General features: G+C 35.2%; 1 protein-coding gene across 1 annotated transcript; it reads right to left on the bottom strand.

Annotated features, from left to right (window-relative positions):
- Nucleotides 1-16012: 16012 nt before the first annotated feature.
- LOC108477905 (uncharacterized) lies at nt 16013-16945 on the bottom strand. The gene is made up of 3 exons (XM_053022904.1): nt 16720-16945; nt 16361-16413; nt 16013-16285 (listed from the first exon to the last, which is right to left on the bottom strand). The coding sequence occupies exons 1-3, from the start codon at nt 16943-16945 to the stop codon at nt 16013-16015; spliced, it is 552 nt and encodes a 183-aa protein (XP_052878864.1).
- Nucleotides 16946-17154: the final 209 nt, after the last annotated feature.

The raw sequence follows: 17154 nt of genomic DNA, 5'->3' as shown, positions 1-17154 counted from the left end.
CAATACAGTCAAGGTCATCCATTATCTTCTCGGTAGCCTCCAACCAATACTCTGCCATATTTAGGGCTACACCGAAACACCCCTGAAGATTTTCGCTCCGTTAGACCAAAGTCACTCAGAAATTGACCCTTGGCCTACTGATTCAGTACTCGCTCCAGCAACCCTTTCAAGAACACATAGCATTGCTTGAGATAGAGCATTATCCCCAGTTGCTCGATCATGAGACCCTATCTCAGTTATTGGTGAGGCTGGTGCCTCCCTAGCAGGCATGTGACCCAATGTTGAAAACCCAGCTCTAACACTTCCCCGGCCTCTATCACGACCCCGTATACCCCTTTCGCGAGTACCTCTTGTGCTCATTTCGATAGCAAATTATCTGTTTTAAAGTCTTATTGTAATATCCTGATTTTGGGCCTAGTCAGAATAGTGGTTTCGAGACCACAAATCTGAGATAGAAAGAATTTTTTTATAATTATTTTGAAGTCTATGATATGATTGCATGATTGTGTGAAAATTTCGTGAAGAAATTCTATGCATAAAGTGCTTAATTTGAAATTAGGGACTAAATTGAATAAATTACAAAACTTGTGTTCTAGAAGCATTTTGCATAAAATTGAATTAGATTATTAATTAGAGGTCCTTACAGAGCAATTTGACCAACTTGTAAGTCTATGGACAAAAATTGGACATGGATGGAATTTTTGGAAAGTTTAGAAGTAAGGGCATTTTGGTCATTTGGATATTAAATGAAATTATGTAGTATAGGAAGTTGTAGATAAAACAGAATAAAAATGAGGTATCGAGACCTCGAATTCATAAATCGAGCCATAAATATTTTTAGAAATATTTATGGAGTGTAAATAAGTTAGTATTAAAGTTTCGTCAAGAAATTTTAAGGTTTCGATAATTAATTAGGTGAAAAGGACTAAATTGAACTAAGTGCAAAATTTGTGAGATGTGATTAAATAGCTTAAGTATTTAAAAAGATGGATTTAAAGAGCAATTAGACCCAAAGGTTAATGGCTGGACGGTTTGGGTATGAAATAAGCAAGAAAACAATGTGAACAAGGGGCAAAATTGGATATAGCATAAAAGTTAGTAATTAAATAATGATGTAATTGAAAAATCTAGACATTTCTTCATCTTTCTCAGCCAGAAACACCGTAGCAGGTCTCCTATGCTGGTTTTTCATATTTTTGCACCATGTAAGTTCAATTTTACTTTTTCTTAGTAATTTTATGTTTTGTGACTTTTACAATTAGGTCCAATCATCTAATTCATTAGTTTTTGATTTGGTGGATGAAATTGGAAGTTACCCTGCTGAGTAAGGGCAGTTTATGATGAATTATTATGAAATTGAAGTTCTAATTTCATATTAAGGTTGTTTTATTAAGTCATTTTGATAGAAAATGGTATTTAGGACCTAATTGTAAAAAAAATTATGAATTAGATGTTGGTGTTGAAATTCAGAATATCAAAGGTTGTGAAATAGTTTATAATGATAAAATAAAGTGTTAATTGAGAAAAAAATAGTTCAATTTATGGGTGAATTGAGTAGGGACTAAATTGTAAAAACTGTAAATTTTGGGGTAAAAGTGCAATTTCGAAATTTGAATAGCATAAATTGTGAAGTGAAATAGAAGTCAAATAAATGCTAATGAGTAGAAATATTTTATATTATAGATCAAGAATCCAAAGAAGAATGAGGAAAAGAAAAAGTTGCGGAATAGTCCCTAAATTTCAATATCTTCTACAAATTAGCCAAGTAAGTTCATGTGTAAATATTATAGCATAATTGTTATTTTTAAGTTATTGATGTTAAATATTTGATATGCTGATTTTTATCATGAAATATATGCTTTGTGGTTATTTTCGAATAAAATGTAAATTAAGTATATTATTTGTTAAATATAAAGTGCTACCGAGTATTGGTTTCGGTATTTTACGGAAGATGGCAAGGAGATGTGTTCGAGGAAAATCCCGTTTGAACCTTAGGAATAGATTAGGATACAAGTGACATGTCACTAGGATATTTGGGCATCCGAACTCGTCGAGTTGAGTCCCAGTTCACTTATGGATACGAATATCCGAACTCGTTGAGTTGAGTCCGAGTTCGAGAGATGTAACTAGGCATCCGAGCTCATTGAGTTGAGTCCGAGTTCACTTATGGATGTGAACACCCGAGCTTGTTGAGTTGAGTCCGAGTTCGCTTATGGGCGGGTTACATGGTAGCTTGGCTACATATGTGGCACTTATGTGCAAACTTTCCATGTATCCGAATTATATTCCGATGTGTTCAACGGGTAAAATTCTACTCAAATGGAGGAATACTAGAGATGAAAGGGACGTATTGGTAAGTGTCGTGAAATGAATACTTTGAACAGGTATGTACTTAACCCTCGGGTTGAAAACTCGACATAACAACAATATGGTAAGATGGTAAATAAAAATGTGATATGAATGTCTCGGTGATGATTATGAAAATGATGTTTTATGTTTGCTTATATAGTTGTGTTACTTGCTATTTGCATGTGAACTTACTAAGCATTTATGCTTACTCCCTCCTTTTCATTCCTTGTAGTTTTGACAAGCCAGCTCAGAAATCAGGAACGGTCGGAGGCTCGCTCACACTATCCGTGTATCATCTTGGCATAACGGCTTGTATATTTTGAGCATGGCATGTATAGCATTATAATCATTTTGTATATATGGTCTTATGATATAGTTATTGAGTGGTATGGAAATGCTTGGTAATGATTAGCCATTGGAATGGCTAATCATGATCATATTTGGTGTTATGTATGCCTAAATGCTAGTTATTCCATGGAAATCATGAAATAGGTAAAATTTACCATAAAATAGATTAAGACAGCAGCAGTGACGTGAGTTTGAAAAATCATTAAAAATGGTATAGATATAATTAGATGATGAATAAAATATGGAATTAAATAATTATGAGTCTATTTTCATATGAATGGAACAAAACAGGTATATGAGTTATATTTTATGAGATGTTTAAATTTTTGTGAAACAGGGCCAGAGCGATTTCTGGATCCCCTGTTCTGATTTTGGAAATTCACCATAAATTTTACAAAGATAATTAGAAGTCATGCTTTATATGTACAGATTCCTTATTGAGTCTAGTTTTATTAGAAACAAATGAAATAGTCATTGAAACTCTGTACAGGGAGATATCTGATTCGTAATACACAGAGGTCAGAGCAGTCAAACCCTGAAACAGGGGAGACTTTAACTAATAAACTGTACTAATTGGCCGAACCAAAAATTCTAGAAAAAAATTAGTAGATATATATATGAGTCTGGTTTAAGTAAAAATTTACGTAATTTGATTTCGAGTTTCAAAACTCGAGATATGAATTTTTAAGCAACTGTGACGTAGTTGGACAGCTTGTCCGAATTTGTTTAAGTGCTCAAATAAGTTTAGTAATGCCTCGTGCTCGACTCCGGCGACGGTCTCGGGTAAGGGGGCGTTACACTTATGAATCAATTTATAATTTTAGTAATTATTAACAATGCATTATGAATAATAGTAATTAGGGTTAGTTTCTCAAAACAGAATCTTCCTACAGTTTTCTACAGTTTTCAGTCTTCTATAGTCTCAGTTTACTCTATCTACAGAGTTTCAGTTTAGTTCTACTACCTATAGTAGTCCTTCAGTAATACATTTCAGTCTACAACAATAAACAATGTCAGAAAACTTACAGATTTGGTGCCGAAGACTTGGTGTGCCACATTTCCAATCACGACGTTTAAAATTCAAATTTTCAAAAACCAATTCCACAATTGAGTTTTGTAAACTTGCTCTGATACCACTAAATGTAACACCACAAACCCGACCTAGACGTTATGGCCGAATTTAGCGTGTCACATCAAAGTGTTCTTCAAAATCGTGTTTCCATTGAAAAACCCTTCTTACTATTTAAAGCTTGTGTAAAGTCTCAGTTAGTGTTCGTATAATTTTAAAAGCATGGTTCATTGAAAAGTTAGTCACTTCTAAAGATATCCTTAATTATTTTGTTGAAAACCTCTTTCAGTTGCGGAAGTTAATTTAAATTTAAGAAGTTAAAACATATGTTTTTGAAAATAATAATTGGTTTGAAAACTTGTCTTTTCCTAGTCTAGTAGTTTAAGGTAAGAAATCAAAGCCCAAATAAAAGTTAAAACCTCAAATGGCCTTATTACATAACCAAAAATCTAATACGAAATTTGAGTAAATAAAGTCAAAAGTAGAACATCAGTAATCGTGTAGCCACCTCCGAGTCCCTCGCGGCTCCAAACCGTCTAAGGCTGAGGATTATCTGTACAGTTAAAAGAAAGGGTGAGTTTACGAAAACTCAATGTGTAATCCCCTATCAGTCAAATAGTAAACAATGCATGCAGTAACAGTCTAGGCCTGGGCCCTATTCAGCATCAGTACAATGTAAGCCTTAGCCCTATTGTGGGCCAAAGCCCAATTCAGTATCAGTACAGTGTAGACATGTAACCCACCCAATCCAACCAACACACCATGTGGGGATTAAATCGACCCACCTAGCCAACACACCAATATCACAGCGAAGCTGCTAATAGTAACGCAGCAATGCTACTAATAATAGTAAACGTAGCAAAGCCACCAGAGCAGTAATTATGTGGCAAAGCCACTAATACAGTACTACCTCCAAATCGGAAACCCAACCCCATGTAGTATGTCGTGTCATAAACATTACATGTATGTCATACCCAAACCAGTTATATAAATGTCATACACACATCAATTAACCTATCACTAGGGGTATAATGGTCATTTCATCGGTTAGGGGTAAAAAGTAATTTTACCCCTTAGGGGTATTTCAGTCATTTAACTAATTTTAGGGTCTCAGTACAGATAATGACCCTTCAAAAAGTCTACAGTCGTCTCGAACGACTCAGATAGCCCATATGGCTAAAATAGTGTAAATGGGCCCAAGGCCCATACGCTCCTGTGGCCCATTTAGCCCAAATTCAGTCGCGACTATGCGATCACCATAGCCCACTCCATTATTTTTCACTTACCATAAATTTTATCCGTGTGGAACCCACGAGCCCCATTGGGCCCACTTGGCCCATCCCGACCCAACGAGGCCCATAATGGCCCAAGCCCACGAGAATGCTCGCAGCCTCTACAGTATATTACCCTTGATTTGTGGGCTCAGTTTACCACACAGGCGTTCGAACGCTCGTGAGGCCTCAAATGTCGAAGTTTCAGCTTTTCGGATTTTTGGCTTTTGCCGATTTGTTGTAATGTAGTGGTGTGAATACACACCTTTATCCAATGTTTCGATAGTAGCAAGATTTGGTGTACGATTACACACCTTTTGGAGAGGAGAATGTCAATCACCAAGCGCCCAACCTTGATCCAAAATATTGATCCAATGTAAGTCCTCAATCACTCGGGTTAACCACCCTCTTATAAACTCTTAATCCCCCAACAATACATACCGCTTACCTTGATAAAAACAAGTAGGGTTCAATCCACACCTAACCAACGATCACTCACTTTTTGGCAATGATCTGCATTAAACTCTAATTTGTTAAATAACCTTAAATGTAATCAACTTAAACCAAGTGCACTTCTTATCGAAACGTGGACTAAGAGAGGAGGATAGCAGCATTTGGCATACCCCAACACAACCTACAATCAAGGCACGCAATGCCACGAATGCACTCCTGACAATAATCGATAAAAAGGAAGGGATTAGAGAGGGAGGATATTATAGCACAGTAAAAAGAAAGAGGAACAGCACAAATGTGAACCCACACATTGGTGATAGCAATAGCAAGGCTCAGCTAATGCTAAGAATTTGGTAATCCAAGAGGAAACTCAATTACGTTGATCAAAGTAGGGAGAGATTCGGCTTAGAAAGGGGATATTCGGCTAGCACAGAGAAAAACCCAAATGAGTGGAGAGGGAGAGGAGGCAAGTGGTATTCGGCCAAGGCTCCAAGAAGGGAAACCCAATTGAGAGTAAGTAGGAGAGTGGTGAAGGATCAGAAAGATATTCGACCAAGCAAAACGAATGAAGGAGGGGGAATGTGGAGATGTTCGGCCAATAATAAGTTACAAAAGAGAGGCTTGACGATCTCAAGATAAATGAGAGGGAGAAGACCCATATGGTTACAGACGTACCAAAAATGTAGAGAGGAAACAACAAAACTCAAGACAAAAGTTACCGAAAAACAACAAAAATGCAAAGCCCTCTTGTTCCTATACCTATTCGGCATTACCAAAAGAAAGGAGAAATTCCCTAAAGTGTTCCCCCGTGTCAGATACTCAACCCCAAAGAGTCTCAAATTTGGCCAACACCTTCCCACCCAAGCTCTACGATTTTTTCCTTCTTATCTCTCCACTTTTTCCTCCTCCAAAATCCTCACCAACTTTCATCCAAATCCCTTTTGACCAAGTCTCCAACCACTTCTGCAGAGTTTGCATCCAACTCTACCTTTTACGCCACAGAGACATAAAATAAAATCCCCTTTTCCATTACCTAAGATTCAAACCCATGCCCTCTTAGATGCTCCACACGCTACTTGCCACTACACCACAAAGCTTTTTGTGACACAAAACAACCACAACCATTTATAAACCACAACCATTTATAAAGCCCATGAGTCAATACCCAAATTCTTTTAAGAGCAAAATCAAAAATTTTGTAAAAGTTTGAGCTTGAACTCAGGACTTCCCAAACATCCCCAGACACACCCAATTCACTTAACCACCACACCAAACATGTAATTTGTGTCAAACCATGCAAAATTACAGACCCTATATTTTTGGGGCGTTACAAGAATGGTAATTAGACCAATAGTACATCAAGGTAACCATTTTTAAATTATTTTCGGACAGTGTTAGATAGAGTCATGTAGAAGGCTCTTCACTTAAGATAATTAGAAGCCCAAACATATTCATGTGGTTGTTTTAATGGGCAAGATGGTCCTTCGAATCACCCACCTCATTGTAAGATAACTTGGGGAATTTGAATGAAGCAAAGATGTTGGGAGTCAAAACTAATACAGCCAACGACTCATTGTAAGATAACTCCACAAAGCTTTATAGAACTGGAACCCTTGACTTCTTGTAGCAACTTTAACTTGAAGGCTTCTATTTACTCCTCAACGGAAGCTACTTTGTTATGGCCCCCTAATTTGGATAGTTAATAGGTTGAACTTCCTTCATAGCTTCATCATCATTATTGTCTTTCCGATTCCTATAAATAATAGGATGAGCCAAAGCTTTCGAATGGAAGGGAGTGGTAAGTTGGCGTCCTCAGCAGTATCCTTGGTTGCTCGTAGCTCTACAATCAATTGCTCATTACAATCATTCTATAGATATAACAGGTTTTAGCTCTCTTATTGCTCTTTAAATTGTTATTTCTAGGCTAGAATTTGTTCTGTCATGATAAGCATCTTCTCTTACATCTCAGTGACTTAGTGTTGAAGGCCAAAGACTTGTTTTGTTAGGAGGCTTGGTCAGCATTGGTGGCAATAACAATAGGTTGAGAAGGAGGAGTCACCAAATAGGAGAGAATTTTTTGCAAAAGTTGGTCCTTAGGATCTTATGGAGGAGTTCTAAAAAAGAGTGAAGTGCTTAGGGTGACTAGTGGAGTGACGGTGGCGAGGTTAACCAAAAATGTGAGTAGAGGAACATTAAGAGAGGTCATAAACTGGATGAGAGCTTCAAGGGAGTTGGTAGTGGGATAAGTTATTGTTTGGGTTGTAGAAGGAGCGGGTTTAATTTGAATGGAGCTCAGTGCTAGTGGGGTTGTTGCCAGTCGCTTAATTAGAAGAGCTGGCAGGATTTAGGGGGTTGAGAATTGCATCATTTTGAGAGGAAGTTATTGTAAGGTACCAATTGTTGATACAAAGTACAACAGGGAAATATAGTAAAAAGGAGTAAGTGGTGGTCCTGTACAGGTGGATTCACCTGATGAGGCATAGAGCCGAAAAAGAACAAAAAGATAGGTTGATTAATGAAGGAGAGGATACTTGCTCAGAATAACTTTAGAGTTGAAAAGTTGATCTCTTCTTTATCGATTGGAAGTTATTTATAGAAGAGGTCCTCTTATCCACTAACGTGACATGGCAGGATAAATGCTTTATCCCTTCGAATGTGTAAAAGATATTCACAAACATGAAGAATATTCATGGTGAGAGCCATTCTATTATTTATTCGATCAGTAAAAGGTTGTTATGGTCAAGTGGGCCTTTTATTTCCTTGAGAGTGTGTTTGTGACGATCCAGTTTCTAATGGTATGGTTTTAGGACCCTATTTCCGTAAATCGGGTTCGTTAAAGATATTTAAGAAGTTATTATAAGAGTGAATTGGAATTTGGATAATCAATTTAGCTGAAATTGTGATTAATTAACGCTTAGGGACTAAATTGTAAAGTATAATTGCTATAGATTTTTAATTAGAAAATGGCTTGGGACTTAAATTGCAAATAACCAAAGGTTCAAAATAGCAATTATACCATGTAAGATTATAAGTTAGTGGAAAATAAAATTATGTGACTAATAATTTAATTATAATAAGGCTTATTAAGTTAAATTAACCATTTAATCATAGTATAAAAAAATAGGTGGAAAGAAATAGAAGATTCATCTTCTCCATATTTCCTATGCCTGAATGTTTAAGATAAAAAACAAAGCAAATTGTTCCAAGGGTTTCAAAGTTTCTATTCTTATTTGGTGAGATCAACTAAGTCATTTTCTTATAATTTATATGTTTTTGAGGTCATGAGAGCTTGATTTAGCTAGCCCATGTACCAATTTACAAAACTATTAAAATTTTTGAAAGTTTCCATTGTTGATTTCATGAAGAAATTGGTGTTTAATTGATAAATTTTAAGCATAGATGTGAAAAAGAACTAAATTGTAAAGTTTAATTGATAATTTTGTATATTAGGGACCAAACTAAATAAAACGTAAAATTGGCAATAATAATAAGGAATAGGAGGTCCCAAATGTGTAATTGTGAAATCAGATTTCAATTTGAAGTTTTAAATTGAAAGTTATGCTTGTTTCAATTTTAGAGACTAAATTGAGTAAATTGCAGAACTTGTATAATTGATGATTAATTGTGAATTTGTTAGAAATTAATAGTAACATATGTTTTGTGATTATTCTTAGCTAACATTGACCCAAAGCCGTCGAGGGGGAAAGGAAAATCCAAAGTCATTGATGAGTATCTTAGAATTTCGATTTCTATTTCTATGATTCAAGACCAATTTAATTATTACATATGACATGTTGCATTACTTGGTATCAAAGTGAGTTGGTAATGGCTATTTAAATTGATTTACTATGATTGAGGTTGAATATCAAAATATGGACTAAATTAAATAAAGTACAATATTCTTGGTTAACTTGATATGTGTTAATTGATATGAAACTATGTTGAAACATGTTATATATGTTATGAAATTGTGAAATGCTGATGGGTAGCGAATATTGGAATGTAAGTTGAACTATATATAATAAATCAGAATTGAATACCCTATTAGCTGTTCAGACCGAGTCAGATATAATTGGCATGCCATAGGGTCAGGATATTGAATTGAAAACCATCATTGTCGAGCAATTCAAGGTGGTAATTTGTATGCTTTGAGTCATTTTTTTCAGGCAATTCGCTGTGATAGTTTAACCAAATTGAGAAATCCATCATTTTCGAGCAATCTGGGGTGGTAATATGTACATGTTCAGCGTCATCGTTGTCGGGCAACCCAAGGTGACAGATCTGCGTATCTGTTCTAAGTCCGTATCTGGTTAATAGGGTTATAAAATATGATTTGTCTATATGGTATATGAACAGAATACAATTGATATATGATATTTGATATATGTTAGCACACAAAAGATTATGCAAAATGAGTAAAAAACGAGGCTTGAGGACCAAGTGAATAACTATAAGCCAATAGGCCAGGAAATGTTGAAATCTTTATATAAATTTAGTGTATGTGAATACATATTAATGGTAGTAGATGAATAAGTATTATATACAAAAAAGGGAAATGGTAAATTTTAGTACTATCATAGTAAATTGGTATGTAATATGGATTTTATGCATGTGTATATAGTAGTGAAAGTGTTTGATATAAAATGGCATAATATTGAGTATGAATTAAATGTGTGCATATTCATAAGTGTAAAAATAGAATGTCAATAATAGCAAGAACAGAGAGAAAAATAGAGCACACAGATTTTATGTGGAAACCCTTTTGGGAAAAAAAACCACGGGCAGATGAGAAGAAAATTCATTATGTCGAATTCAAATGATTACAATGAGAATAGATTACGTCTATTTATAGGTTTAGAAAAACTTATTCTAATCAAAATCTAATAGACGTAATGTAATAAGGTTGAAACACCTTATTCAAATCAATATCAAACAGAGGAAGTAAACTTCTATACGGATTCTTCTTGTGCAGCCTGTACCGTACAATTTTTTTCCCTATCTTGCCACTTGTATTTTATTTTAATAAGAATTTGAGTCACAACTCTAACAATAAGTATAATTTTTTTATTTTGAACCATAGATTTACCACTAAGCATTTTGCTTAGCGTACGGTTTGTTTTCCATGTGCACTTTAGGTCCAATTCAAAATCTTAAGCATTGACTTCATCATCCAGTTAAAGATCCCAAACTTAATGACGTTTGTGTACCTTCTTTCATTAGTTATTTGGCATGTACCTAGGTTGAGTCAATTTTGGTGCTAAACTATGCTTATTTCCACTTTTAGATAATAAAGGTTAATATATGTATATAGTTAAATTAATATAGCTTGTAAATGGATTTAAATGTGGTGTGAATTGGTATGAAATGTTGCATATATAGATGAACATGGTGAATTAGGTGAGATTGTAAATAGTTTGAATGATTTTTTGTAGATATATAGTTGTAGGTTATAAGGTATTGGCCTAATGTTGGAAAAGGCATTGAATTGCATAAATTGTTGTGAGCATATTGCATATATTTGTTGATTATGATGATTCTGTGTTTAGAAATTGGTTTGGAAGGTTGCAGGTTGTTAAACAAAAAGAAATTTTCAGAGACAGTATGCCACGCCGTTGTCATGATAACGTGTTCTTAACGTCGCAACGAGGAACTCCCTCATGTTGCGACGTCAACCCTGTAATTTGAATTCTTTACAATTCAGTCCTAATTTCATCTCGGGTTAGCATTAGGGCTTTCATAAGCTCGTATAAGACCTGAAAATAATTATTTATAGTACCATATGCATATATTACTTAATTTAATCGTAGTTGCTCTGGTAACAATGTGGTACCTCATAAATCAGACCAGTCGATCAGGTCAAGTATGGGGTGTTATAGTGTTAACACTTGGGAAATGTTCACACCTAAAAAATAGGTGCCTAAAAACTAGAGGTGAGTATTCGATCGAGCAGAGTCAATCGAGTAAAAAAATTTCAAGTTAGTCGAGTTGACGAATCCTCTTTTAGCAACTAAACTGAATTAGATTTTTTTCGAAAAGGATCGAATCAAATCAAAATATTTCAAGTCAAATCGAGTCAAGTTAACGAATCCTATTATTTATACTTAATGTTGCGTTTACGTGAACCAATTATTTAACTAGTAAACGAAGTACAAAATTATTTAACTACATAAATAATATAATGGTTTTTCCTTTTAACTTAATGAGTAAACATTTATCAAAACAACATAGTTTTGCCATGTAAGTTAATGGTTTTGACTTTTAACTTTAGAAAAGGTAAACATTTATCAAAACAGAGTAGTTTCGCCTTTTCTTATTCAGATTTTTAGGTAACTCAAATTATGTAATTCATATTCGAGTTAAACCGAAAAACTTAAGTTTTTTTATTAGAGTTGATCCGTGTAACACCCCAAACCCGGCCTAAACGTTATGACCGAATCCAAATGTGTCACAAAGAATGGGTTTTATTAACGAAGTTTATATGAAAAAGACCTTTCCAGTTTTTCAACTCTTATCTATTTATAAACATTGTCAAAACGTTTATTCAATTAATTATCTTGCCTTAAAACATGTTAAATAGAGGAAGCTTATGATCATTGTATTTCAAGAAAGCAGATCGTATTTTGGAAAGCCTTTGTTTTAGTAAAAATCGTGTTTTAATGGGTTGTCCAAACAAAATATTAAACAAAAATCCAAATCCCAGAAATTTAATCAACAGTCCGGAGAGTCCAATTAATACAAAACTCCCAGAAATATCCTTTAAGTAAATAAAACCTTTATTTCAATTTGGTTCGTAAACTAGTGGTCACCGCAAGACTCCACCGCATCAATCCATCTAAGTCTGTGGATTACTTGAACAGAACAGACAAACAGAGGTGAGTTTACATAAACTTAGTGTGTAACCCAACAGAAATAAACATGCAAACATGCAGAAACCTCACATATAATCAGGTACATTATCAAGCTCATGCCCATTTTAGATTCAGATAACAGAGACAGATATACAGATCAGATAATTAGAATCCTACCCCCATCCTCTACACACCAACTTTGACCATCCCGTCACACTATGTAGGGTTAAAAACACCCACCCAACCCTGCACACCATATCGTGCCATTATGACACGTACTAGATAATGTGCAGCCAAGCTGCCAGAATATAGGCGATGATCGCCACACAGAACACATCCTCCACATATACAAATCCCACCCCAAAACAGATACAGAAAACAGATACAAAAATAACAAATTAAACATGCTCAACATGCTTATATACATATAACGAAATAATCAGACATGCATAGCATTATCATACTCAGAACAGATTATCAGGCTATCAAATCTATAGTTTTAGGGTTTGGTTAGCCCTTATCGACCCTACGATATGCCCATAATCGATTGGAACGATCGTGAGACCCTAGGGGAAATTTCATAAATATGGGCCTACATGCCCATGTGGTTTTCCCATTTAGCCCACACGGCCTTGCCCAAAAACCCACAAGCCTGTGTGGAATGCTTGTGTGGGCCTACATGCCCAACTTGGCCTAACCTGTGTGGCCCACAAGACCACACTCAAGCCACCACACAGCCGTGTTTTGCACACGGTCATGCCCACGTTGATCACATGGCCGTGTCTCGCACACGGCCAGCCACACGCCCGTGTAGCATCGATAATAAGGTTTTTTGGCTTTTGCTAAAGCTCTTTTTTCTGCATTTTAGGTACACACCTAGTTCGTTTAAGATGCTACAGCAACCCCGAGCCCTCCGAAACCTAAGAAACAGAAATCCATTGATCACTTAGCAACCAATTTATGAGTTACCATAAAATCCTGAAACCACGTAAGTAACTTACCGTCAACTAGCACAGATAACAACATGATTAAACTGTCAAATCAAATTTCTTTCACCACCACCTTCTCCTACACAAGGATTCTTCAAGAATCAAACCCCTAACTATTCTGAAATCACATTACAAGAAAAGGTATATATAACAATTGCTGAAAATTGAAACAGAAGTAACCCTCTTACCTAAAACCCATGGCAAGCACTACAAAAACAAGTATAGCATGATGAACAAGAGGAAATTTGCATAGATTGCCAAAGAGAAAAGAAATGAGGAAGAAACTCATGTCTGAATTCTTAAAGAGAGAAAAAAAAATTTGAAAAAAAAAAGAATAAAAATAGAATAAAGATAATATCACAATCCCCCATATCTCTCCCATTAACCCACTACTCACAACTACCTCAGAAGTTTGGCTCCACCGAAACTCTTTCAGATAACTGGAACGACAGAAATGTGTAAGTGTACACAATTGCAACAAGTAATAAAGTGACAAGTAAATTTCGAGTTATCGTACCCACAGGGACTGTGAAAAGAATTATTTATGAATGCTATTTAAAACACTTTGGTGAAGAAAAATATTTTGTTTGAAGAGGGTGATTAAAAACTAAGATTTTAAACTAAGTAAACTAAATAAATAAATCTCAAATGCACTATTTCAAAATACAATTTTAACCAAGATGACATAATTGTGTTAGATTAATTACATTTCTTAACTTAGAATTATTAAACTCATGTTTATATTGTTACGAATAAATTCACGGAAACTCGGTAATTTGCTAACTTATGAACATACTTAGCTACCAAAATTCATTCATCTATTAACTAATCTTAATAAGAAAATATGTTATTGCACATACATACTTATTAAATTGAAATAATCTCTTGTACATATCCCTATGTTCAAACGGTTAATTAAATCTAATAAGCACATAAAAGACTATGTGAGGTAACAAGATATCCCTACCTTGAAACAGTTTAATCACAATAATCTTGCAAGTTATGCAAGGCAATTGTATCGTCAGATACCATTGCTAATTTAACCCTTAGCTACCTTAGATGATTAAACATGCACTGATTAAGTACTGTGTCCATTAATTACAATTTCAATCCGTTTAAATAATTAATTCATTAGCTACCTCACAATTGTAATGCAAGAGTAACTTAGTATGATTTTACTTAACCAAGCATCTTACCGAGGCCTATAACAACATAAACATAATTTTAACAATTTTAGCAAACGAAATACAATCAACCTAACATGAATTAAATTCAAGCTAAATTGATTAAATTAACCATTCCAACAACATAAATATTCATAGATATGCTCATCATAGCAACAACAAAAATTAAAGAGATAGGGAACAAGAACCAAATCCGGTGTTTTTTTGTGGCTTGACTCGTTTGCTCTGTTCTTCCTTCTCCGTTGTCCTCGTCGATCAAGGCTGCTATGAAAACTTAATTGCTACTCCAAATGACTGATGAATGCCCCTTTTCGAAAAGGAAGAATCGACAAGAGAGCGAGAGAATTTTGAATGGAAAAGAAGAGAGAAAGTGGAAAAAAGAGAGAAAAGATGTGAATGCTTAAAGTGTCTTTCAAATGACCAGCCTAAGGGGGTTTTTATAGCTGAAGAGGGCTGCTAAAAATAGCTAAAATTATTAGCCGAAGAGCCCTCCCTTGGCTGGCCACACATTTGGCAAGGGTGATGGTTTCAACTTTGCTAATTTAGGCTTGTGGCAAATCTATAAAGCTGCCAATTGTGGAGGGGTTTGTTTGCAACTTGAACAAGTCTTCAAGGGACTCTTTTCAAGCTAAATAATCAGCCAATAATCTGATTTGGGTCAGCATATGGATGGTTTTAGGCTGTCCACTTCTTGGTCGATTCGGTTCACTTGGTTCGACTCAATTGGGCCACTTTTCATAATTAATTAATAATAATTTATTTAACCCAAATTAAATTGGATTAAAATTAAAATTAATTATATTATGAATTAATACACATAATTTGGACTGTCTTTAGCTGAAAAATTCATTCATCTCGATGCCTCAAAAATTGCTTCTCAGTTTTGCGCTTCTAGTTGTTTTTACCGAGCCAATTCTCGCCCTTGGTGCAATTCTGTCGAAAATAATCAAAACTAATTAAAATTTATTATAAAATTAATTAAAATTAATTACGTTAATAATTTAAGTACAAAATAATTATTTTATAATATTTATATATTTTTTGACAATAATTTTACCAAAACTGCATGAATTTGAGTTAAAAAGGGCATGAAAAAGTGTGTATATTTTCGTGTTTCCAATAACTGAGCAAAAATAATATCTACACTTGTGCAGGGATTCGAACACAAGATCCCCAACACACCAATTTCCTCACCACTTGAACTAGCAGGCTCATTCTGATATGAATTTACAGGCAATTTAATATAAGCCCAGTGAATAAGGATAAGGCTTGGATCAAAAAATAACAAAATTGACAGAAGTGGGACATAAACCAAGACCTCACACACATAACCAGAACACTTAACAACTGAAGCAGATACACACTTGTGTCAGATATTTATAGAAGAAGAAACAAATTTATCAGGATGTTATAATTCTACCCCCTAAAAGAAATTTTGACCTCGAAATTTACCTAATCAGAATAGGTAAGGATACTGTTAATGCATAGAGTCCTCAGGTTCTCACGTAGCTTCCTCAGTGACATGATTCTGCCACAGAACCTTCACTAACAATATGGACTTCCTCCTTAGAATCTTAACGTCTCGATCTAGAATCTGAACCAGCTCTTCCTCAAAAGTCAAATCTGGCCTAACCTCAATTTCCTCAACTGAGACAATGTGAGATGGGTCAGACCGATACCGCCGCCACATCAAATCGTGAAACACATCATGGATACGGTCTAACTCTGGAGATAGCTCCAACCGATAAGCAACCGGTCCTACACGCTTCAGAAACTGATACGGCCCAATGAACCTAGGGCTCAACTTACCCTTACGACCGAATCTCGGAACTTTCTTCCATGGAGAAACCATAAGAAACACGAAGTCCCCCATCAAGTAATCAATATCATGCCTCTTCAGATCTGTATAAGATTTTTGTCTATCAGAGGCTACCTTCAGATGATCCTGAATCAGTCTAATTTTTTCTTCAGTCTCAAAAACCAACTCAGGACCCAAAACCCGTCATTCACCCAACTCAGTCAAACATAGCGAGATACGACACTTACGACCATATAAAGCCTCATAAGGTGCCATCTAAATGCTAGACTAGAAATTGTTATCATAGGCAAAATCAGCTAGTGGTAGATAATCCTCCCAACTACCTCAAAAATCAATCACACAACTCTGAAGCATATCCTCCAGTATTTGAATCACCCTCTCAGATTGACCATCGGTCTGAGGATGGAATGTAGTACTAAAATATAATCTTGAACTCAAAGCCTCATGTAATTTCTTCCAGAACGGAGAAGTGAAGTGAGGATCTCTATCAAAAATAATCAAAACAGGAACCCGATGCAGCCTAACTATCTCGGAGATATAAAGCTTTGCTAACTTCTGCAGAGAATAGTCTGTCCGAACCGGAACGAAAGGAGCGGACTTGGTCAATTGATCCATGATGACCCAAATAGAGTCCTTCTTAGTGGGTGTTAGGGGCAACCCACTAACGAAGTCCATCTCACTCGTTCCCATTTCCATAAAGGAATCTTAACGGGTTCGTAACAGCCTATTTTTTAGTCAAATGGAAATAGTGGTTTTGAAACCACAAATCTAAAATCAAAATATTTATTTTATTATTTTAATAAGTTTTACAGCATGATATAATG

Source organism: Gossypium arboreum, chromosome 12 (genome assembly GCF_025698485.1).
Source record: "Gossypium arboreum isolate Shixiya-1 chromosome 12, ASM2569848v2, whole genome shotgun sequence".
In the NCBI taxonomy this organism is placed as follows: Eukaryota; Viridiplantae; Streptophyta; class Magnoliopsida; order Malvales; family Malvaceae; genus Gossypium; species Gossypium arboreum.
This window is presented reverse-complemented; position numbering and strand designations above follow the sequence as displayed.

Coding starts and splice junctions, on each gene's coding strand:
- LOC108477905 (XM_053022904.1), bottom strand. CDS start 16,945: ATGGATCAATTGACCAAGTCCGCTCCTTTCGTTCCGGTTCGGACAGAC. Junction 16,414..16,719: donor ATTCCATCCTCAGACCGATG/GTCAATCTGAGA, acceptor AATCTTATACAG/ATCTGAAGAGGCATGATATT. Junction 16,286..16,360: donor GGGACTTCGTGTTTCTTATG/GTTTCTCCATGG, acceptor GGGCCGTATCAG/TTTCTGAAGCGTGTAGGACC.